General features: G+C 40.1%; 1 protein-coding gene across 1 annotated transcript; it reads left to right on the top strand.

Moving 5' to 3' along the window:
• Window positions 1-399: 399 nt before the first annotated feature.
• LOC127442414 (ADAMTS-like protein 2) lies at window positions 400-23,609 on the top strand. Its single transcript, XM_051700435.1, has 19 exons — window positions 400-430; window positions 673-907; window positions 3,409-3,551; window positions 5,549-5,624; window positions 5,859-5,961; window positions 6,254-6,399; window positions 9,161-9,284; window positions 12,938-13,018; window positions 13,103-13,278; window positions 13,927-14,356; window positions 16,024-16,381; window positions 17,790-17,893; window positions 18,000-18,126; window positions 18,465-18,678; window positions 20,036-20,191; window positions 20,329-20,499; window positions 20,591-20,767; window positions 22,340-22,484; window positions 23,219-23,609. Exons 2-19 carry the CDS (start codon window positions 809-811, stop codon window positions 23,338-23,340), a joined length of 2,952 nt encoding a protein of 983 aa, XP_051556395.1. The 5' UTR covers window positions 400-430; window positions 673-808; the 3' UTR covers window positions 23,341-23,609.

Genomic DNA, 23,609 nt, shown 5'->3' with positions numbered 1-23,609 from the left:
TTTCGTATTATATTTATTTATATATATTTTTTGGTTGAAAAGGGCACAAGCCCTTACGATGTTGTGGAGTCAAATAAGGTGCATTGTGGAGTTAAATAAGGACAATAAAAGGGAAAAAAAGGGACAACACAAACATCAGTGCAAGAGTCCATTTCTTTATTTCAACCGGGCTGCTACAACAGCTGCGCTTGAATGCGCGAGCTCGTTATCGTGTCGCGGGTGATTGAGCCATTCAATGTTCAGTGGATGAACACCCTTGCCAGTGCCCGAATTTGTGTTGACGAGACACTGATTCACGACATAGGGAGCCAGGGGGCTGATTGAGAGACAGGGTCTATTCAACAATAAGATGAGGGCTCAGATAGAGGCATGTGTTTTACATTCAGTGAAAAAATAAATCTAACATGCTATGATCATCTTGAAAACCCAGGTATGGCTTTTACAAAATGCCAGGTTCTTCAGAGGGAGCAGCAAATGTTTTTGTGTAAAACTGTGCCCTCTGTAATTACTTATGTAGTTTACTCAGACCGTTTACATGACAAATGTGGGATAAGTTCTGTTTCTGGACGTCCTATTCATTCATCCTCGAAGAGATGGATGCTGTGGAGTCCTTTGAAATCTACAAGGTCAATCACAGTCAGTCTGACCAGCCCCCTTTTTCTTCTCTTCCAGCAGGCTGTAAAGCCATTAATGCATCAAGGGTTTCGTTCACCGTTAGACCTCAAAGTGTACGCGAGACCCTCTCTTCTCTCTTTAGTCTTTGGTTAAGATCGGTGGGGGGCGAGGTCTCCTTGTTCTCAAATGAACCATGTACTGTCTCTGGACTGCAAGATTCGGACATATTCTACTTCACTACACTGTCTTACACTTATGGATTATTAATACAGCAACAGGTGCAGATTTTAAGGTAAATCGCATACATTTTTGTAAAGTTTGCAGCGAAACACTCTTGATACAGGCTACAGTTTTAGCCTTAATCTACCAAGGAGCCGTTCACACCGAAATAGTTTTTGCCTCCGTTTGTGCTGTTTTTCCAATTGTTTTCCTGTGTAAACATGCGCTGGGCGGTCGGCTTTGACGTTGCGCCGCGTCCCGCTGTTTTTATTTTTGGCGTCTCGCGCGGTTGTGCCACGTTTGAATGCAAACAACATGTCAGGTTAAAAATAACTTAAGTTTTTAAAAGCACGTCTCGAGACCCATGCGTTCTGTTTTATTCTTTACGTCTTGCTTTTTTTATTTTTTATTATTTAAGCGCAAGAACGCAGTCTGAACGGCCCTTAAAGCCGGTTTAAATAAGCGCTCAGTCACAAATGCCGGCTACAACTCGGTACGCGAGAGGAGCATCTGTGGCTGGCCGAACATCAAATGCTCACGCCAAAGTATGGTTTCGACCACGTCCAGGGGCACAGCATTGCTCTGAGATCAAAGCCTAGTCGGGGTCTTGATGTCTGTGGGATTTCTCAAATTGAAGCCTCACATTATTATTATTTTTTCTTTTTACGATATTTGATTGCGATTTAGTAAACAGTGAGTACGATTTGATATTTTGATAGATCGTGAGATCGTTTTTGATGTTCACGAATAACTTTCAAAAGCTCTTTTTTACATGGGTGCTTGGCATGTTCGAGTACAGTGGTGTGAGTTGAGTCGAGGTGCATCAGCTTGTTTTGGGGGCAGTTCAAACCGAACACGTTCTTACGCTTAAAATGCTAGACACAGCGCAACGAATAGAACAGAACGCAGGCGTCTCGAGACGCGTTTTTAGAGGTTGCGGTTCTTTTCAAACACCCTGTCTACACCGGACGCGAGCAGCGCGTCGTTTAGGACGCTTTCAGTGTAGACAGCCTCAAGCCGTTGCGTCGCGTCAACGGATGCGTTCGGTGTAGACAGGTTGTAATCTGACACGGCTTCTAAAAAATGCGGCTCTGCTGCAAGAGACGGTCACGCCAAGCAACGGTCAAAGACGTCCGTCTAGTACATGTTTACATAGATTTTTTTTTTTTTTTTTTTTTTTTTTTGTGAAAAACAGAGCAGACGTAAGCAATAATGGGTTAGGTGTGAACAACAGCCCCTTAATCCTATTGTAAATATCTGCTATGAGTGTCCATATATAAAGCATTGCAGTTTGCTTAATTGTTTGGTCCAGTTTTGGGCTTTATTATACATGCTGTTTGAGAGCAGTGTCATCACTGTTGTTCTATGGTTCGGCATATTAATGACCGGTTCACATGGCCCCCACCTGACCAGTGCTGTGTTCAAGCATTGGCAGACTAAACTCAACCAAAGTGACATCTCGAAACTTGTAAGGCCCATGTGGTCTCTCAAGAGGCTGTTCGATTTAAGGTTGCATTAGAAAGTGGAGAAAAGTCTAATTGTCTAGAATCTAAACATCTAGAGGGCATTCAGAGAAAAAAACGTTTGGGCATGCAGACTCTTGTTTGGGGCGGGGGACACTGGAGTGCCTCTTACAAAGCTTTTTGGGTTTGTAGAGGGGGGCTGCCAATCCCCCATACTACTATGCATCCCAATTATCCATTTCTGTAAGCCCGCAGTAATTGTCAGTGTTCTTTCTTGAAGGGCTGTATTCCACTGTTGGCATACAGTCTACTGTACTTGCACCTCTGAAGGGATTCAATGTTGAAAAAAGTCACACCAGTAGACACCTATAAGAAAATGTCACTTGCAGAGAAAAGGGATTTCATGCTTAAATATAACATAACCTTCCAAATGTCACTTATGGACAGAACAGTGCACCATTCAGGAAGGGTCAGTGGGTACATAGAGCTCCAGGAAGAAAATGGCCTTTTGTGTAAATCCGCCTCCTTTTACCTGAATCCAAATGTTGACCATTACAGCTGGTTTGAGATCAGCCATGCTGGGCAGCACTTCTCTTTGAAAGCTTCACAAGACTTTCCATGAAACCGTGCCTGTGTTGTGTTAAAGTTCACTGATGCAAGGCTTGAAGAGGAGCGATTAACCTGCTGTCTAGACAACATGAGTCTGCTCAATTTGCCTACAGTCACTGGCCCTTTCATCTGGCTGGGCCATTAGGGGGGCTTCATCCACCTCTGTCTCCATCTCTTCACTGAAACCGCCCTCCACTCTACTCCACTCAGAAAGTTCCTGTTTTAATGTCTAGGCTTTTGTGGGTTACTTTGAGGAGAAAATCATAGCTGGCCATGAGCTCTGTTTCAAATTTTAGCCAGAGTGTCTTCACTTGTCTACTCTTTTATCTCTATTTTTTATTTTTATTTTACTCTCCTATTTTCATGTCAGCATGTCACTAATATTAGTGCCTTGATAGTCATGACCGCTTTTGTCCACAATAATTGCCATTGTTTACAGATTTTCCATGTTATCATGTTCTTAGTGTGCAGCAGTGAAGCACTGTGTCTCTGTCTTTGCCAGGACAGCAGTGAGGGGAGGGAGGATTTCCAGAGACAGCCAGATGAGGTAGCTCAGTGGTGGGGTGAATGGAGCAGCTGGTCCACCTGTTCACGTACCTGTGGAGGAGGAGTGCGCTCTCAAGAGCGTCACTGTCTGCAGCAGAGGTAAACCACTCTAAACTAGACACAGCTTGAGGGCTGACACAAGCTCACTCAAATCCAGGTCAACCAAGGAAAAAGGACCCCCTATTCTGTACTAATCAGAAGTGACAGGACTGATGCTTTGAGCAAGGTTTTCCAACATGGGTTGAAAGCTGTCAGTTTGACCCTGGTCTGAACCTACTTTTCACACCGGGTAATGTCACTCACGATCAACTTGTAGATTAAAAAATGCATTTAATGTGGCCCTGAATACGCAATCCTGTTGAGTGTCTTTCTTTTACCTTTTTACTTAACTGGTTCAAATTGAATTTGGTTCCCAAAGCTTTATTTTCTCCATATATTTGTGCAGGAAATAGAGAAAATAACAATTAAAAAATACACATGAATTATCTTAATTTGGGGGCCTTTCTCAGCAAATATTTGTGATTAATCGGGATTTATTTGATTAATTAATCAGCATCTTGTGTAATTACTTTGATTACAAATTGTAATCGATTAACACCCCTAGAAATTTTTAAATTGTGATTTCCAGATTTAGAAGGTCATGGAAATTTCTATAGTGTATATATATTTATGCTCAGCACTTAAATATTTAATTAGCGAAAATTGCTCTTTGTGTGCAATCTCTTAAAAAAAAAAATTTAAAAAAATATATATTTCTCCAACAAACACAAATGACTGGCAAAGTTATGGGAAAGTCATGGATACATTTTTGTCAAAACATTTAGTAACAGTAAAGTAATAATTTCATGGATGACATGCTGAAAATGAACTACGGATGTAACCGTAGTTCTTCCTTTCATTAAAGATAAGCTGAGGATAAATTAACATTTTCCCTCCTCAGACTCTACTAAAGCATGGACTAATCATGACTTCATGTGCTATCAGAATTATCCTACTTCCCACTTCTGAAGTGGTAATTATGAGTATGTCGCGTTCAAGTGCTTTGTTGTCTGAAAGAACAGGAAACATGAACAACGGCAGGTTCAGTCATGCATATTTCTTGAGGGACTTTTATTTTGACTACATAATACATATTAATGTGCTAGCTTGCTGGCGATAAGGGCATTTTGGTCAAATACAAGCTATTTTCATGTTGTAAAAATTTACATAATCCATCAAATGGTTGCTGATATACATAAATTAATATGACCGCAATGGCAAGCGCTAACTTGTATATACTTGCTATACTTGCTGTATTTAGAAAAATGAATAAAACCTGTCATTCACGACTGAAACCATACTCTCCTCCACCATGTTGAAAGTTTATGCTTCCTCCCATCTTGGAAACTTGGGTATCAAAATTATCTCAGATTTTCCCAGTTGTAATTACTACTTGAGGGGTCATTAATGTGCAACTTCCGAGTGGGAAACTCGTATTTACGTTAATTCCGATAGCACTTGAAAGCAGCATAACCCAAATGAACCCTCGCTTTAGAAAAATAAAAGGGGGGGGGGGAGAGAGAAGTCTCCCTCGACTAATATCCTCCAGAGCACACAGATAGGCTGAGGAATGTCATATGGGATGAACATCAATCCACTGGCCCCCATGACCCAGGGAATCTTGTTCAGAATGACAAACATATTAATAAAATGGCTTTTAGTGCAAATGGTCAAACATTTTGAGGAGATTCTACTGGAGATAAGGGCCCTAGCTGAGGTAGTCCAGCTGGCTCCTATTAGCACTTCTCAGTATGGTGGAAACAGCGAAAGGTGTGTGCGTTGGGGTAGGGTACAGTGAGCGCTAGAAAGATGAGGAGAGTCATGTATGGAGGAGCTAAGAGGGATCATAGTATTAAAAAAAGCTGTGAAAAAGCATGGGAATTTCCAACATCTGCAGAGCAGGTAGACCTTACTGGAATTCACATGTGTATTAAATGTAGCTGCTGTTGCAATGATGTTCTGTGTAATACCAGTTCCAGTGATCCTTTCATGAGTAACTAAATAATGTTGAATAGTCAAATCAAGACCATTTTAAATGGACTTACATACATTTTCAGACTGACTTCTACCCAAAACATCAACAGTTCCTTCTGCTTTGGACCATCCAGGCAGTATCAGCTATGTACAAATCAGGTATTTCCTTAAGTTCATAAAGATTTTTTGTGTATAATTAAGGGATAACCCATAATAATGTGACTGCAATATTACGTTTGTGTTACTGGGTGGAATATTCCACCCAAACCAGCTGGCATAACGACTGTATGCATTCTTATACATGTTGGCTTTGAGCTGTAATCTCTGCAGGCTGTTTGACCTGCTGCCTGGCTCATGAGCTGTGTCTTTATTGTTGTCTGGATGTTTGCCTAGCCATGCCCAAACAGCAGAATCAGCTTCAAACAGCACCAGTGCTCTCAATTCAATGCCAAAGCCTTCGGCAGGAAGTACTATGAGTGGGTTCCACTTTATCCAGGTAAAAAAGTCCTTCAGTGTTCTCCTTTTTAACCTATCTTTGCTTGCCTTAGTTCACTTGCTCTCCTTCCTGGCCTTTCAGTGTTGTAGACTCAGAGCTCTACTGAATTACTTGTCTTGGCCTCTGGCCAGCTCTATTATAACTCACAGATGCACCTTTAGGATTATTTCCACAATCCCTAGTCCCCATGTACAAAAGAGGCCTCTCCATGCCATAAATACCTATTATCTCTAGAGGAATTCTCTAAAGCCTAGATTGTAATGATGTTTTACTGATGTCACCTCCTGTTCAGATGATTACATCAGCATCTCCAACAAGCCATGTGATCTTCAGTGCACCACAACTACAGGAGAAAGGCAGCTGTTGGTGCCTGCCCATGATGGGACATTCTGCAGGGATGGCATTTACCAGGGGGTTTGCATTGAGGGCCAGTGTCAGGTGCATGAAAAAAAACCCTCTGGGTTGTGAAATTTAGACTTGACCTAAGATCTTAAAATGATTTTTCACCCAAAAATAAAAAGTCTGTCATCTTTTACTCAATTTAATGTTGTTTCCAATCTGTATAGCTTTCGTATTTCTGTGGAACAGAAAAGGAGATGTTAGACAGAATGTTAGCCTTAAGGCCCAGATATACAGGTGCATCTCAATAAATTAGAATGTCGTGGAAAAGTTCATTTATTTCAGTAATTCAACTCAAATTGTGAAACTCGTGTATTAAATAAATTCAATGCACGCAGACTGAAGTAGTTTAAGTCTTTGGTTCTTTTAATTGTGATGATTTTGGTTCACATTTAACAAAAACCCACCAATTCACTATCTCAAAAAATTAGAATACATCATAAGACCAATAAAAAAACATTTTTAGTGAATTGTTGGCCTTCTGGAAAGTATGTTCATTTACTGTATATGTACTCAATACTTGGTAGGGGCTCCTTTTGCTTTAATTACTGCCTCAATTCGGCGTGGCATGGAGGTGATCAGTTTGTGGCACTGCTGAGGTGGTATGGAAACCCAGGTTTCTTTGACAGTGGCCTTCAGCTCATCTGCATTTTTTGGTCTCTTGTTTCTCATTTTCCTCTTGACAATACCCCATAGATTCTCTATGGGGTTCAGGTCTGGTGAGTTTGCTGGCCAGTCAAGCACACCAACACCATGGTCATTTAACCAACTTTTGGTGCTTTTGGCAGTGTGGGCAGGTGCCAAATCCTGCTGGAAAATGAAATCAGCATCTTTAAAAAGCTGGTCAGCAGAAGGAAGCATGAAGTGCTCCAAAATTTCTTGGTAAATGGGTGCAGTGACTTTGCTTTTCAAAAAACACAATGGACCAACACCAGCAGATGACATTGCACCCCAAATCATCACAGACTGTGGAAACTTAACACTGGACTTCAAGCAACTTGGGCTATGAGCTTCTCCACCCTTCCTCCAGACTCTAGGACCTTGGTTTCCAAATGAAATACAAAACTTGCTCTCATCTGAAAAGAGGACTTGGGACCACTGGGCAACAGTCCAGTTCTTCTTCTCCTTAGCCCAGGTAAGACACCTCTGACGTTGTCTGTGGTTCAGGAGTGGCTTAACAAGAGGAATACGACAACTGTAGCCAAATTCCTTGACACGTCTGTGTGTGGTGGCTCTTGATGCCTTGACCCCAGCCTCAGTCCATTCCTTGTGAAGTTCACCCAAATTCTTGAATCGATTTTGCTGGACAATCATAAGGCTGCGGTTCTCTCGGTTGGTTGAGCATCTTTTTCTTCCACACTTTTTCCTTCCACTCAACTTTCTGTTAACATGCTTGGATACAGCACTCTGTGAACAGCCAGCTTCTTTGGCAATGAATGTTTGTGGCTTACCCTCCTTGTGAAGGGTGTCAATGATTGTCTTCTGGACAACTGTCAGATCAGCAGTCTTCCCCATGATTGTGTAGCCTAGTGAACCAAACTGAGAGACCATTTTGAAGGCTCAGGAAACCTTTGCAGGTGTTTTGAGTTGATTAGCTGATTGGCATGTCACCATATTCTAATTTTTTGAGATAGTGAATTGGTGGGTTTTTGTTAAATGTGAGCCAAAATCATCACAATTAAAAGAACCAAAGACTTAAACTACTTCAGTCTGCGTGCATTGAATTTATTTAATACACAAGTTTCACAATTTGAGTTGAATTACTGAAATAAATGAACTTTTCCACGACATTCTAATTTATTGAGATGCACCTGTATTGTACCTCCGGAGAAGTTCTTATTAGTTCTTCGTTCAAGGGTAAAAAGAATTTATAAACAGCCGAGCAATGCTATACTGTTTCCGAACATTCAGACACACACCACACCACTGGGGGAGGTGTTTAGAGGAGCATTTAAATATGAAGATGCTACATGTAAAACCTTAACTATTGTGACATTAAAATGTGTTATCAATGGTTGTATGATTCATTCTATGAGCAGAATTCACATGAGATCAGTAAAAGAAGCTGTTTTAACCACTCTGATGATTTAAAGTAATATTAATATATGCAGTAGAAAATGTCTTTTTTAGATTCTGAATTCATGACGGTAATGCGCTAACACGCTATACGTGGCTATAATATGCACTGATTACACTCTGTTATTGTAATTTATGATGACGCTGATACTACTGCAAAGACAGGTTTATAAAAGAGAATACTGACAAAAGATAGAGGCATATCTTGGCAGATGTGTGAATGAATTTTGCTGCAGATGGCATGGGTGAATGGGTACTTGAGACTAATTTAAAAAAAAATCGCATGACATGTTCTTGGAAACTGTCTCTACGCAAACGAACGTACTGATGTTCATGTTGAATACTGACAGAAAAACTTAAAGTAGTAGGTGGAGCTTCAGGTCACACCTAGGGAACTTTTCCTAAAAGTTCGCCCAGGCGAGCTGTTACAAACCACTGAAACAAATGCAAAAACACCTTTTTGGCCAGATTTGTTCTAAATGACATCATACCCATTCGTTCTTCAATTTCGTATGAAGTATATCAGGGCCATTAGTCACGATTCACTTCCATTGCATCTTTTTTCTATGCAGTGAATGGTGACTGAGGCTAAAATTCTTCCGGACTATATCCGATGACCTTACAGCTTTGTTTTCATTAATGTAAAATTAAATATGCCATCTTTGCTGCCCTGTGTTTGTGAGATCTTGCTTAATGCTAACTCTTCTTTTGCCTTGATTTGCAGGTGGTAGGATGTGATGGGAAATTGTATTCCAGTAAAACCATAGACAAATGTGGAGTCTGTGGTGGAAATGGAGGTTCTTGTTATCGTGTGTCAGGATCTTACCGGAAAGGGATCACACAGTTAGGTATACCTTATGTTAGCATAAAAGGCTGCTTAGACCACCAGCAGATCGTCATTTTGTCAAATGTATTATGATTTGTGTATATATTATATAACTTAGTGAACATTGACTAATTTGTGGTGTAAGGTCAGTTGTCACGTTAAAGGTGCAGTAAGTAATTATCATTTTTTTAAATACCCTGCATAAAATATCCTTAGTACTTGTCAGATATCACTGAAATAGATAAGAAATCATAGTCTCGGTGAAAGCTCTAGGCCCTGTGTAAACAGCCAAAAAGAGTGAGGGAGCTGGCATGCATTTTTTTAGCCAATTAGAAAACTAGCCAATTACTCATCACTTAATGAATCAACAGCCTTTTTGCTAATCTTCAACAGGTTTTACATTAAATAATCCTTTTGAAGTAAACTACAGGTGCATCTCAATAAATTAGAATGTCGTGGAAAAGTTCATTTATTTCAGTAATTCAACTCAAATTGTGAAACTCGTGTATTAAATAAATTCAATGCACACAGACTGAAGTAGTTTAAGTCTTTGGTTCTTTTAATTGTGATGATTTTGGCTCACATTTAACAAAAACCCACCAATTCACTATCTCAACAAATTAGAATACATCAGAAGACCAATAAAAAAAAAACATTTTTAGTGAATTGTTGGCCTTCTGGAAAGTATGTTCATTTACTGTATATGTACTCAATACTTGGTAGGGGCTCCTTTTGCTTTAATTACTGCCTCAATTCGGCGTGGCATGGAGGTGATCAGTTTGTGGCACTGCTGAGGTGGTATGGAAACCCAGGTTTCTTTGACAGTGGCCTTCAGCTCATCTGCATTTTTTGGTCTCTCGTTTCTCATTTTCCTCTTGACAATACCCCATAGATTCTCTATGGGGTTCAGGTCTGGTGAGTTTGCTGGCCAGTCAAGCACACCAACACCATGGTCATTTAACCAACTTTTGGTGCTTTTGGCAGTGTGGGCAGGTGCCAAATCCTGCTGGAAAATGAAATCAGCATCTTTAAAAAGCTGGTCAGCAGAAGGAAGCATGAAGTGCTCCAAAATTTCTTGGTAAATGGGTGCAGTGACTTTGCTTTTCAAAAAACACAATGGACCAACACCAGCAGATGACATTGCACCCCAAATCATCATAGACTGTGGAAACTTAACACTGGACTTCAAGCAACTTGGGCTATGAGCTTCTCCACCCTTCCTCCAGACTCTAGGACCTTGGTTTCCAAATGAAATACAAAACTTGCTCTCATCTGAAAAGAGGACTTGGGACCACTGGGCAACAGTCCAGTTCTTCTTCTCCTTAGCCCAGGTAAGACGCCTCTGACGTTGTCTGTGGTTCAGGAGTGGCTTAACAAGAGGAATACGACAACTGTAGCCAAATTCCTTGACACGTCTGTGTGTGGTGGCTCTTGATGCCTTGACCCCAGCCTCAGTCCATTCCTTGTGAAGTTCACCCAAATTCTTGAATCGATTTTGCTGGACAATCATAAGGCTGCGGTTCTCTCGGTTGGTTGAACATCTTTTTCTTCCACACTTTTTCCTTCCACTCAACTTTGTTAACATGCTTGGATACAGCACTCTGTGAACAGCCAGCTTCTTTGGCAATGAATGTTTGTGGCTTACCCTCCTTGTGAAGAGTGTCAATGATTGTCTTCTGGACAACTGTCAGATCAGCAGTCTTTCCCATGATTGTGTAGCCTAGTGAACCAAACTGAGAGACCATTTTGAAGGCTCAGGAAACCTTTGCAGGTGTTTTGAGTTGATTAGCTGATTGGCATGTCACCATATTCTAATTTTTTGAGACAGTTAATTGGTGGGTTTTTGTTAAATGTGAGCCAAAATCATCACAATTAAAAGAACCAAAGACTTAAACTACTTCAGTCTGTGTGCATTGAATTTATTTAATACACGAGTTTCACAATTTGAGTTGAATTACTGAAATAAATGAACTTTTCCACGACATTCTAATTTATTGAGATGCACCTGTATGTGTGTAATGTACTACAAAAAAAAAAAAATGTCTGTTTTATAAGAAAAGTCAGAGATTATTTTGCGACTGGTAGAATTAATTTGATGAATTCCACATTAATTTCTATAATATCCGCACGGTGATTTAGAGTTATAACACTCTGAAAGCTGCTCATTGACATCAGGGCCATTATAGGCAGACTGTTCTCATAGTGAAATCAGAAAGAGTAGGGGTGCCTTTGCTCGATTGTTTGGACCGAACCAGAGTTTGTTTCCTCCCCCTGCCTCCGCTGGTCTCTGTTCACATCATACTGTATTATTTGGGTCCGAACCACGGTCCGATTGCATCATCAACGTGAGTACAAGCTGCAGCTGTTTATCAATGTAAATAGGTAACAACTCATGAAGACATCAGCTTGCCTGTGTTATTGAAGTATTCCTCTCTTTGGATTTACCACTAAAACTTTACATGCACAGAACAACAATTGCGTGTGTCTGCTTCGGATGCATTAAATGTGCATGTGATCAGTGTTAGCGTTTGTCTGCCGCAAGCCTGCAGATGCGTTGCAAAAGCTGTGAAGAATCTGAGCTGCTCTCTGAAGGCGATTTATTTGGAGACAAGCAGGTATGAGAAATGCTAATCCATAATAATTGTGATCAGGAGCCTGCAAAAATGCTAATTATACACCATCAAAAGCGGTTCACTTCCTCGACTTGTTACGATTGCGTTCATATCAGCAGCGAACCGCACTGGAGTTCACATGAACTGCACCCCAGACCACCTTTTCAAGTGGACTTGGAAAACAGTGTTCATATCATCAAAACAAACCGAACTTTGGCAACATTCAGACCTGGGTGCGCACCAGAAGTGCTAGTGTGAAAGCACCCTAGACTGAGTTTTCTTTAGCTAAAATCGGTCTGTGATTACTGAAATTCAACTGTCCCCCGTTTTAGGCTTATGGTGTGAGAAAAGCGAGTTGTGAAGCAAATTATTTTCAGCTGTACAGGATATAATACAGTGAAGAGGAGAGCATATTTTATAAACTGTACCCCCAACCTAAACCTAACCATCAGTGGAATAAAAATGTAATGTTAGGGGGAAAAATGCAACAACTGAATTGCCCAATGCAATTACTTCTTGGTTTCAGTGCAGGATGCAAACCCGGGTCTCCCAAGCTGCTGACACAACACGCTTTTGGTAACACCACAAGGGAAGGTAACTGCACTTGAAGTGATGCAAAAATATTTTATGGGAGATGATGCTTGTCAGTGAGTCGCATAATGTGGACGATCCTAGGGTACTGGAACTCTCGGAAACAACATGGCGACTTGTATTGCTATATGATTGACTTAGAAGGCTCACAATATCCCAGATGACCGTTGTGCTTTTTCCAATGGTAGAGCCAGGGAGGTTGACATCTTCTCATTTATTAGATAATCTCTGGAATTACTTTGTGTGTTTAGTTTTGCTGACATTGTTTTTTTTTTTTTTTTTTACATGTCTTTAGAGGGCGGGGTTTTGGAGAGAGGACCTGCTGTTAATTTTGTGGTTAAGGTAGCGAAATGCCAGAAATTAGCAAAACAGCTGGAATCGCTTACAACACCTTTAATGTGACATGTATTATTAAAAATTCTTCATATTTTTCCATTTTTATTTAGATATTATTTTGGCTTTGTGTCTTTAGGTTATGTGTTCATAGCCAATATACCAGTTGGTGCCACAGATGTCCAAATCATTGAGCGACGGAAAACTGAAAATATCTTGGGTAAGAGTTTAATAAGTGGATCAATCAATATTTTGGTGTTGAGAGAGAGAGAGAGTCCAATTTTCCTTTCATTATTCTATCTAGCTCTCTCTGATGAAGCTGGTCACTTCTTCTTCAATGGGAACAGTGTGATCGATAATCCACAGAACTTCCATGTTGCTGGGACAGTGTTTAAATATAGGAGGCCAGCTAACCTCTTCTCTGATGGCTTTGAGTACATCATGGCTCAGGGTCCCACCCAGCAGGCCCTGCATGTCATGGTAGGTATATAGGTATGTACTACATCACAGCCAAATGTTTATGTTTTCTCATATGTTATTGTCTGATAATTAATAACTCTGCCAGTAGTCCTTGACATCCAAACACCACACCCATATGTACTTACTGAACATTTAATTTTAAAACCATGGGCAACCATAATCCTATAACACCTTCCACTCTTTTGGGAAGGCTTTCCACTAGATGTTGGAACATGGCTGTGGATATTTGCTCCCATAGAGACACAAGAGCATCAGTGAGGTCAGGTACTAGCTCAATGGAAATGGCAATGGGGACTAGCTAGCAATCTGTTCTAACTTATCCCAAAGGTGCTCAATGAGATTCAGGTCTGGGTTTTGTGCAGGCCAGTAAAGTTCTCGCACACCATTTCGTTATGGTCCTATATTTCTGCACAATACACCCCATTCTACTAAAAATGTTTGTCTGAGAAGACTGCAAGGCTGTATGTACCTACTAATAGCGTTTGCAGCTGAAATAGCCAAACCCGTTAATTAATAGGGGCTGTCCACAGACTTTTTGCCATGCAGTGTAGGTACAGTAGGAGTTTAATCAGTACTAATTACTGCAGTTTGAAGTTTGTAAGTTATGCCTGTTTCAAGTAAATCATTGGCTTTTTTCTGTATTTGAAGTATTACAACCTCAATGGAAAGATTCCTTACATCACATATGAGTACACAGTTCCTCGAGCTCCAGAGCTGAGGACAACACCACCCATGGCCTTTACCCCTGAGCAGCCTCAAATCAGCAACTTGATGTCAAAGACTTCCAAAGACCCATCACCTGCAGACCAGAAGGCTAACAACTCCATGGAGCTCTTCTCTACTCATAATGAAATTGAAGCTCGTAAGGAGTTTGAAAAGAAAGGCAATCAGAGTTCTTCGTTCTTCATTCCTCAAGAAAATGTGGAGGTGCATGTGGGCCATGAGGAGCTGCTGTGGGAACTTCAGACCTCTGTTAACCTCAGTGATCTACCTGGCCTGGAATTATTTAGACCTGTGAGTGAAGTCCTTAAGAATGAGCTAGATGGTGAAATGCATCTTGAGACACAAGGCAGTTTTGGTAAGTACTGTAATCTTTGGAGGGAAACATTTTTTTTTCAGTGGATGTCTGACCTTTCTGGTCGTTTTCATACTAGACATTTTGGCATGGTTCGAATGACCATAAAGTTTGATGTTTGATTATTGTGAAAGAAAGAACTGGATTCAGATTCACACTGAAGCTAATGTACAAAGTGTGAAAGCGATATCCATGTCAGAACTTGCTTAGTTGAAGTTCAAGTCTGATGAATAATAATTGTACACCTTTTTGTGTGTACAGTTATTATTTAGCCCCCCCCCAAAGTTTCAGTCCACTTGTGAAAATTTTTCTATTTTGCATTTTTCTAATGTAATTGTTTATTTTTAATTACAAATGATATTTTCAGCATAAAAGTTTGATTGACATTTTTTGGCAAAACTCAATGTTTATGATATGATCTTGCATATGAATTTTCAGAGCATCTTGTGAAAGTGCTTTAATGAAAATAATCCTGTCCTTTTGTACAAAACGAGTTGACACGGTTAATGTCACAAATTTGCTTATTTGATTACTGATCACAAAATTGTGTGGAATCTTATATATTTCTTATATTATGTCATTGCAATCATGTAATTACTAGCACGCAAGCAACAGCAAGAGAGGAGCAGTCTACTTTATTTATATGACATTTTGCGCACCTGCATTCCAATCTATATCTTGATGTAATCCTTCCTCATGATCACGCAGCATGTTTTCATCAGCTGAATGGGAGACTAAACAGTATTAAAGTGTGACGAGACTTGCGCTGCACGTGCAAGCCAATCGTGCATCACATGCCGACTATTTAGCCCTTTACGGTGAATCGCATCTGCAAAATCCTTGCCCTCGGTTCTCGCCCTCAATGGGGCGCGTGGTAAGTTGTGCGTGGATCATGGAGAGTAGCATGAGCCTCCCATGCTGTGAGTCTCTGCGGTGTCATGCACAGCGAGCTACGTAATAAAATGCGCGGATTGACTGTCTCAGAAGTGGAGGCAACTGAGACTTGTCCTCCACCACCCGGATTGAGGTGAGTAACCGCGCCATCACGAGGACCTACTATGTAGTGGGAATTGGGCATTCCAAATTGGGAGAAAAGAGGATAAAAATAAATAAATGAATAAATAAAAGGGATTAATAGTGTTGTTCTGAAAGTAAAAAGAAACAAATGAAACACGGAATGTGGGCTGTCATCTGCACAGCCTGACCGAAGCAAAGCAGGCGCGTTTACTTGCGCGATTAACTGAAAGTGAATCGCTGCTGGCTCGTGATGTGCGAATGGCTTGCACGCGCTGCACGAGTCTGTTGGGTGTACTGCAGTCTCGTCACATTTTAACTTTTTGTTTAGCCTCCCATTCAGCTCAAGAAAATACGCTGCGCGATCATGAGGATTACATCAAGATGTAGATTGGAATGCAGGTGCAAAAGTTATATAAATAAAATAGTCTACTTCTCTCTCACCCTTGCTGGCATGCCAGTGATTACCTCTCTGCATGCCAATGCTGGTACGCATTCCATAGGTTGCCAACCCTTGGGCTATAAACTACTAAGCTAATCTAATAGCCTAATCTAATATTATATGACAAACCACATCTTATCTTCAATGTCATCAATCAATGACACTTGACTAAATGTTGATTGATTAAATCGGAATGTGCTTTTCTGTTGTCCAGGCCCTGATACCAACTTGGTTGAAGGTGACTCGTCTAGTTCCAGTGACTCCAATCACACATCTACAGCTGCTCTGAAGAGTCTCTTATATGATGGGGCTTCATGGCCCTCAGGCTCCAGACAGCCCTGTAAAGAAGGTTCGGCACTCTTGGGCTGTGCCATACTCAAGCTTAACTCCAGCTCCTCTCTGGACAACAGCCTGACACTGGAGATCTACCCGGGCAGTCTGGACTTGCATACAGATGGGGAACCTGTATTTGGGCCTCACGCTGAGCCTAGGACTAATGACACAACAAACCACCAATCAAACCTTCTTCAGCTCCACCAGGTGGAGTCAGTGCAGGCCCCCCACAGCGAGAGGTCAGAGGGAGGGCATAAGACATGAATGAGCCTTTAGATGAATGTTTTCACATATTTATTGCCATAGTCTAGCCTGGGTTGTTTTAAATGAAACTTTGCACCAATCTTCAAAATTTCATTACATACACTCCGCAGATGTGCTAGTTAAGGTAGACAAACATTTGCAAAATATTTTTTCCCTGCCTTCACCAACAGAATTCCCATAGGGCAAGCTATTATGAATAATAAGTCAAACTTTTCTTGAAATATGGACATGCAGGAACTTAGCAGATTTAAAGTTTCTGCTGTAGTAATTGCACTGATGGTATTGTGGTTCAATTAATTAAATGCAGGTTTAGACTCAAGTAAACATAGAAACTAGAACTTGCTTTGATGAATTCATGGTCATGTCTGATGAGTATTGTGCATGTATTTTAAGCTTATTCACTGTAAAAATTGCCTTTAGTTTAAAAAAATAAATAAATAAAAACTGAATAAGGCCAGTCTTGGCTTATTCAATTAAAATGCCTATAAAGAACTGTGGAGATTTCATAGGTCTGCATTTTCTGACATACAATTATATTGCGTTTGCTGTAATTGAATAGCAGGACACACAGGAAGTGAAAACCATGTAATAGTGCACACATACAAAAATTCTGCTCATTTTAGCTATAGATTAGAATATAAGGGTCTATTGTCTTGTTAAAAAATAAAATAGTTCTATTTTTCACTGTAAATAATTAGCTGATTTTTAGGTTTATTTATGAAAAACATTTTTATATTATATAAATAAAAAATATTCAAGGCATAGTTCACCCAAAAATGAAAATTCTGTCATCATTTTACTCACCCTAATGTCGCTCCAAAGCCATATAATGAATGTGAATAATGACTCTGGGCTAATAAGAAAAAAAACAACAACACACACACACACACACACACACACACACACACACACAATAAAAACAAAAAAAAACAAAGTAAAAGTAATCGACTGCAACATATTCTAAGTCTTCTGAAGCCATTCAGTCTCTTTGTGTGATGAACACGAAGACATGTAAGTCTTTAGACACTATATCTGGTGGCTACATCAATAACATTGAACCTCATTGGTTATCATTGCGTCTCGTGACTAAACGTCATGATGTCATGTCACAAGAACCATTGAGGTTTTTTCTTATTGATGTAGCCTCCATATTAAGATTTCAGCACTTTTTTAATGACTGATTTGAGAGTGATTAATGACTTAAATTCCGTGTGAATCCTTTTAAAAATTTCTCCTTTTGTGCTCCATGGAAGAGAGAAAGTTGAGTGTGGAGTAACTTCAGGGTGAGAAAGTATTTCATTTTGAGTGGACTATCCCTTTAATTGTGTAAGGTATTACACAATCAGTCATTGGAAACTCTCTCTTATTATCGTACTCCAACAGTAATGAATTTGAGGAGGAATCTCTGGATCATGACATCAGCATGGCCGACATGTACAGATGGAAGGTATCTGCATATGCACCCTGCAGCTCAACATGTACCACAGGTGCAATTACGAGCACAGTACACACAAAGACTGAACACACACACACATATTTCAGTGTAAAACATCTGCATACACACAAGCTTGACATTATGTTCTATCTTTATAGGTATAAGCACATCTTACGCTTTATGTGTGAAGTATGATGGGTCAGAGGTGGATGATAGCTACTGTGACGCATTGACCAGGCCAGAGCACACACATGAGTTCTGCACAGGGAAAGAGTGCCTGCCCAGGTTTGATACAGGCCACATCATGTGATTATTAGAGCCTTACAATAATTGACATTAGTTAAAGAGTTAGATACAATTTAAGCTTTATTGAAAGCATCTGTGACAAGTTGTTGATTACTTACAATGGAATCTTAAGGGGCAAGTATACACTATAGTGAATAAACATTTAAAATATGCCACTCTCTCACTGTTTTAAAAGTGTAAATCTTAAACATATTTACATTCGAGATTATTTCAAAATTATTTTCAAAATTATTCCATGCTGATTCTGTCAACATATCTTTAGTTGAGTTTAACTGTGAACATTCCTTGAACTTGTTGTATTTTGTATTCTGAGGCAGGTGGGAAACCAGCCGTTGGAGCGAGTGTTCCCGGACGTGTGGGGAGGGTTTTCAGTTCCGGACGGTGCGCTGTTGGAAGATGATGGCACCGGGATTTGACAGCTCTGTGTATGATGAGCTGTGTCAGGCCGCAGAGCTGCAAAAGCCCATGACACGCAAAGCTTGCAAGAGCAAAAGCTGTGGCCCTCAGTGGGAGATCTCAGACTGGTCTGAGGTCAGTGCGTGAAAGACATCATGAAAACATTTCCCTTTGACACAGGAAGTTAGGGCAGGACATATTGAAGGGCTCAGCCCTTTTCAATAGGGTTAGGATTAACCCTAACCCTTTTCAATAGCCAATAGGATTTAGAGAATGACTAAACTTTAGCTTCATACTTGCAACTTTATATCTTACATAAAACACATATATTGTTTTAATGAAAGAAGAATGGATGAGTTTTTACACTGTATTAATCTCATGTCTGTCATGTTCAAGACATTAATATTGTAGAATACCCTGATTATTTGTTTTGTGTCAGCATTTTTGACTATGTTCAGGCATGAAACTCTGAATGGTGCAAGCTAATAGGTTCTTTGAACTTGTTATCTGTTAGCCAATCATCTTGCTCACATGTGATATGTTAAGCCAATTGGTTCACATGGTGTAAGCTGATAGGTCCTTTGACGTGTAATTGGGTAGCCAATAAACTGCGTATTCTCTCTTTGCCTAACATTTTAATTTTCTCAGTTGGCAAATAAGCCAGTTTCACTGCAGCACACTGAGTTTTCTCTGAAAATGCTTTTGCTCAGGTGGTTGCTGGTGCTTTTTGGTCTATCAGCTTGCACGGTAAGGTCTACTTTTGACCATGACACATAGAAGCCTGTTTTTTATCAAGGTAAGCCATAGCCAAATCTGGCACTGGCACATACTGCTATCATTAGATTAAATAAATCCACACATAGCTAGGCTGTCACTAATTAAATAAGCAATGGACTTTCCTAGTCCAGGTACACATGAATCAGGTTACTAGCTGTTAAAGCCTTTAGACAAGCAGGCCAAGGCACACATAGAGGTTTAGTACATTAGCGTAATGCCATTCAGCCAAGGCACACCTAGCTAGTATACACTCGTTGCATATGACTGTACGGAGCAGCAGCAGCACACAAGTCTAGGCAGTAGATCTGCTTGGTGTTGGGGGGTTGTGTTTTGTGTTTTGCGTTTGTGCAGCTTCCCTGCTTTGTTGGGGGATTGTATTTATGTCTAATTGTGCAGCAGCATGTCATACATACTCGATGCACCATGTCTTGTGTTTTACTAATTGGGCAGCTGCAGCAGCATGTCCACATGGTTAGCTCAGTATGTCTGTGTATGGTCTAGCATTAGCAAGTCTCCGTACTTGCTCTGCAGCAGCAGCAAATCAAAGACCAATATCCTATCAATATGTCATTATCACATTAACTTGCTAAATCATTCCGAGAGTGTTTTAAAATGTTTTAGTTAAGTATGTGGTCTTCCATTTTAAGGGTGTGGACTATGTAGTCTTGAATCAGTCTCAAAGTCAGATAATAGGTTTTGTGTTTTGTTCTGATAGTGTTCAGCACAGTGTGGTGGCCGTGGGGTGAAGAGCCGTGAGGTGCGCTGCTCCATGGAGGCCAGACTCTGTAATGATTCTACCAGACCAGTCAGCCAGGGAGAGTGTGAGGGGCCACCCTGTGACCGCAGGTGGACCGTTTCTGACTGGGGGCCGGTGGGTTTCAGGATTAAAGATCTAATTATGGCAGCATCCTGTAAAATATGACATATAACCTTGAAAATTTCCATGAAGTTTTGTCCAAATTTTCCATAAAGTATTATATAATCTATGTCTCTTTGTCTCTCACTAAGTGCTCAGGGCCATGTGGGGAGGGCAGGATGAGGCGCTATGTGGTGTGTAAGAACAGTAATGGGAAGGTGATCTCTGATGGACAGTGTGATCCAGAGCTGAAGCCACTGGCAGTTCATCCATGCGGTGACAAAAACTGCCCTGCCCACTGGGTGGAGCAAGAGTGGGAACAGGTGGGAACTTTACTGCGCTAATTTCAAGTTTGTGTGTGTTTAATGAGTGTTTTACGGCATTATTATTTTTTTTTTTTTTTTACCTACCCAGTGTAATGCCACATGTGGTCGTGGGGTGAAGATGCGTCAGGTGGTGTGTGCAGGGCTGGAGGGGGGGGTGTTTAAGGAGTTCCCTGACTGGATGTGTGAAAGATCCCTCAGACCTGCAAACAGCATGGCCTGTTTTGAGAGACCCTGCTCCAAGTGGTTTACCACATCCTGGTCTCAGGTTAGGAGTGATTATTATAGTTTAACTGGTTTGGCTCACACAATTATTCTTATTAAACATTTATGGTCTTTTGAATTCACGGTTTTAATGGCATTTGTGGTTTGTTCATTGGAATGCTTACATTAGGATCATGCACTTACAATACAGTACCAAATGCACAAAATATTAAATGATAACACAACATACAATGCATTACATGTTTTAAATATATCTTATATTTGTTATTCTTGAATTTTTGAATTCTTGTGTTTTTCAAATCAAGATTTCAGTATATATTTTTATCATCTTATTAAGACTAGAAATGGGTCAGGATGGTTTACTAATCGTCCAACAACCAAATAGTCAATTACTGTCAGACTTATACCTCCTGCTGTGAGCACACTTATAAAAAAAGTACCAAAAAGAATCGTGGTAATACTATGTTTTTTTTTTTTTTTGTGGAAACTGTACCATGGTACTACCATATTATTATTATTATTTTTTTTTTTTTTTTTGGACATGGCACATGGTTGTACCACAGTTTTTTTGGAAGTAGCTTGGAGTACAATGCAAATAAATACCATGGAACTAGAATTTCAGATTGTATTACCATCTCATACATCACTGTTCAATAATACTTTTTTCTAAGGGTAGCATTATTTTTAATATGCATTTTCCGTAGGATTATGATAGTTTTGTGTAATAAAATGTTATAGTTACTGTATTTAGTCTTTATTTATTGAATATCTGTCAGTTATCCTATTGAAGAGCTGTGCGTTCTTGCATTTAGTCTCACTATTATTCAAATGGTTGCGGTAAGTCTTGCTGTTCACTCAGTGCCTTGCACCATGAACATTATTTTTAAGACATGTCAAATAGAAAATAATTACATTTTTACAAAAATGCGTCTCTGCATTCTGTCATTCCATTGCGTTCTGTCCAGAAACATTTCTGGTGGACATAGCTCCTAAACCAGCCTAATTCTACAGGCTTCCTTAAGACTGACAAGTTGATTTTGAAAATATGTAGTTTTACACTTCCCTCACGGGGTAAATTCAATAGAGGTACAAGGTAATCCACAGCAAATATTATTTTAGCATTCCTATATTCTCCATTAGCAAAAGAAAAAATCCACTGTAACATTTCCATGACTTTCCAAAAGAAGATTTTTTTTTTTTTTTGGAGAGATCATGGATTATGTCAGAAGAGAAAAAGATGCCAAATTTACTGTCACTCCCTCAGCAGCTGTATTTGAAACCCCATCACAGCAGTGCTAACTATTTTTATTATTAATGTCAGGCTAATAAAACACAAAAATAACAAATAATTTTAAAAATTAAAATATAAAAAATTACTAGATTAATGCTGCTAAATTAAGACAGAAATGCATCATCACAGTCTATGAAAATGGTCAATTAAGACTGCTTTCAAAGTCATCAGTGCAAATAGGGTGTGATTCCAAAGTATCTGATTTATTTTATTTTTTTCTCAATGTATCTGATGTATTTTTCTTTAGAGGTCTCTGTTCTACATAATGGTTCATTAAAAATATACTTGCATTCTTTAGCGTGCGTGTGTTTGTGTGCCATGCAGTGCAGTAAGACATGTGGGATTGGAGTGCGGGTGCGAGAAGTGAAGTGTTATCAAGGAGAGGAGCTGGGCCATAGCTGTTCCTCCACACTGAAACCTGAGGCCAGGCAGAGCTGTGAGTTGCAGCCATGCACCACTGATGCACCAGGTACAGCACCATACACCACTATTCTTTCCACAGCACTGCTGACCAGTATAGACAGATAAAGACAGTGAAACCATATTGAGCTCACCAGATTGGCTTGAGACTTTCTAAAGCTTGGATACACCTAGCAGATTTTCAACAACCTAGGCTTTAAGTGAATTTAAAGTAATTCAATCTGTCTTATATTTGGAAAGATGCTGTAGGACGCACCCTGTCACGGGTGTTATTCGATCATGCCAGTAAGTAGTTTACGCTGTACCTTCTAATGAAACACAGCAATGAGTGCATGTTAAAACGGCTGGCTCAATTAAAAGCACATGTGCATCTATCTTGGCACAACACAAGCTAATTCCTGTGAAATTTAGACCAGATTAATGCTTCGTTGTTTCTTATCTTTGCAGGGCAAGTGCATCATGCATGTCATCAATTTGAAAGCCAGTTTTGTGCTTTAGACAGCAATGACATTTATTGTTCTGAATTGAAGATTTAGGGAAACATGGTATAGAGCTGCAGTCATTGATGTTGATAAAGATAAGCTTACAGCACCTTTTTCAGCATCTTAAATGTAAAGTGTATCCTTTTTGCCCATATTACCGGTGCCAAACAGAATGGCAAAAATAATGATTGTTTCCGAACATGTTTCCTAAACAATCCTACTACCACTTCAGCTCTCCCCATCTGCCATTTTCATATCCTTTATGTCTGTTAAAAGTGTCTTTATTTATTTTTTTCACCAGCTGTGGATGCTTGTCAAGATAAAGCAACGGCTAACTGTGCCCTTGTCCTGCGGGTGAAGTTGTGCACTCACTGGTACTACAGGAAGGCCTGCTGTCTGTCGTGCAGTAACAAAAGCCAATAAAATCTTTTACTGGTACCTCACTGGGGCCCTCCTCCACATGCTGGATGCACTGAACCCAGAACTGTACCCCAGCTGCCCCTGCCTGACCCTAAACCAACCTCTTCAATCCTACACTGTCAATCTCTAATTTATATAAAAAGGTGCTATAACAAAAGGCCATTGGCTCTAACATGGTTCCCTCCTGCAGGGACCCGCTAAAGGCAGCTCCTGTAACTCGACTACAGAGGAGCCCTTGATCTTCTGGTGATAGAGTCTGCATACAGTAGCCA

This window comes from Myxocyprinus asiaticus, chromosome 6 (assembly GCF_019703515.2).
Source record: "Myxocyprinus asiaticus isolate MX2 ecotype Aquarium Trade chromosome 6, UBuf_Myxa_2, whole genome shotgun sequence".
Lineage (NCBI taxonomy): Eukaryota > Metazoa > Chordata > Actinopteri > Cypriniformes > Catostomidae > Myxocyprinus > Myxocyprinus asiaticus.
Note: the sequence above shows the minus strand (reverse complement) of the source record. Positions and strands in the feature narration are given on the sequence as shown.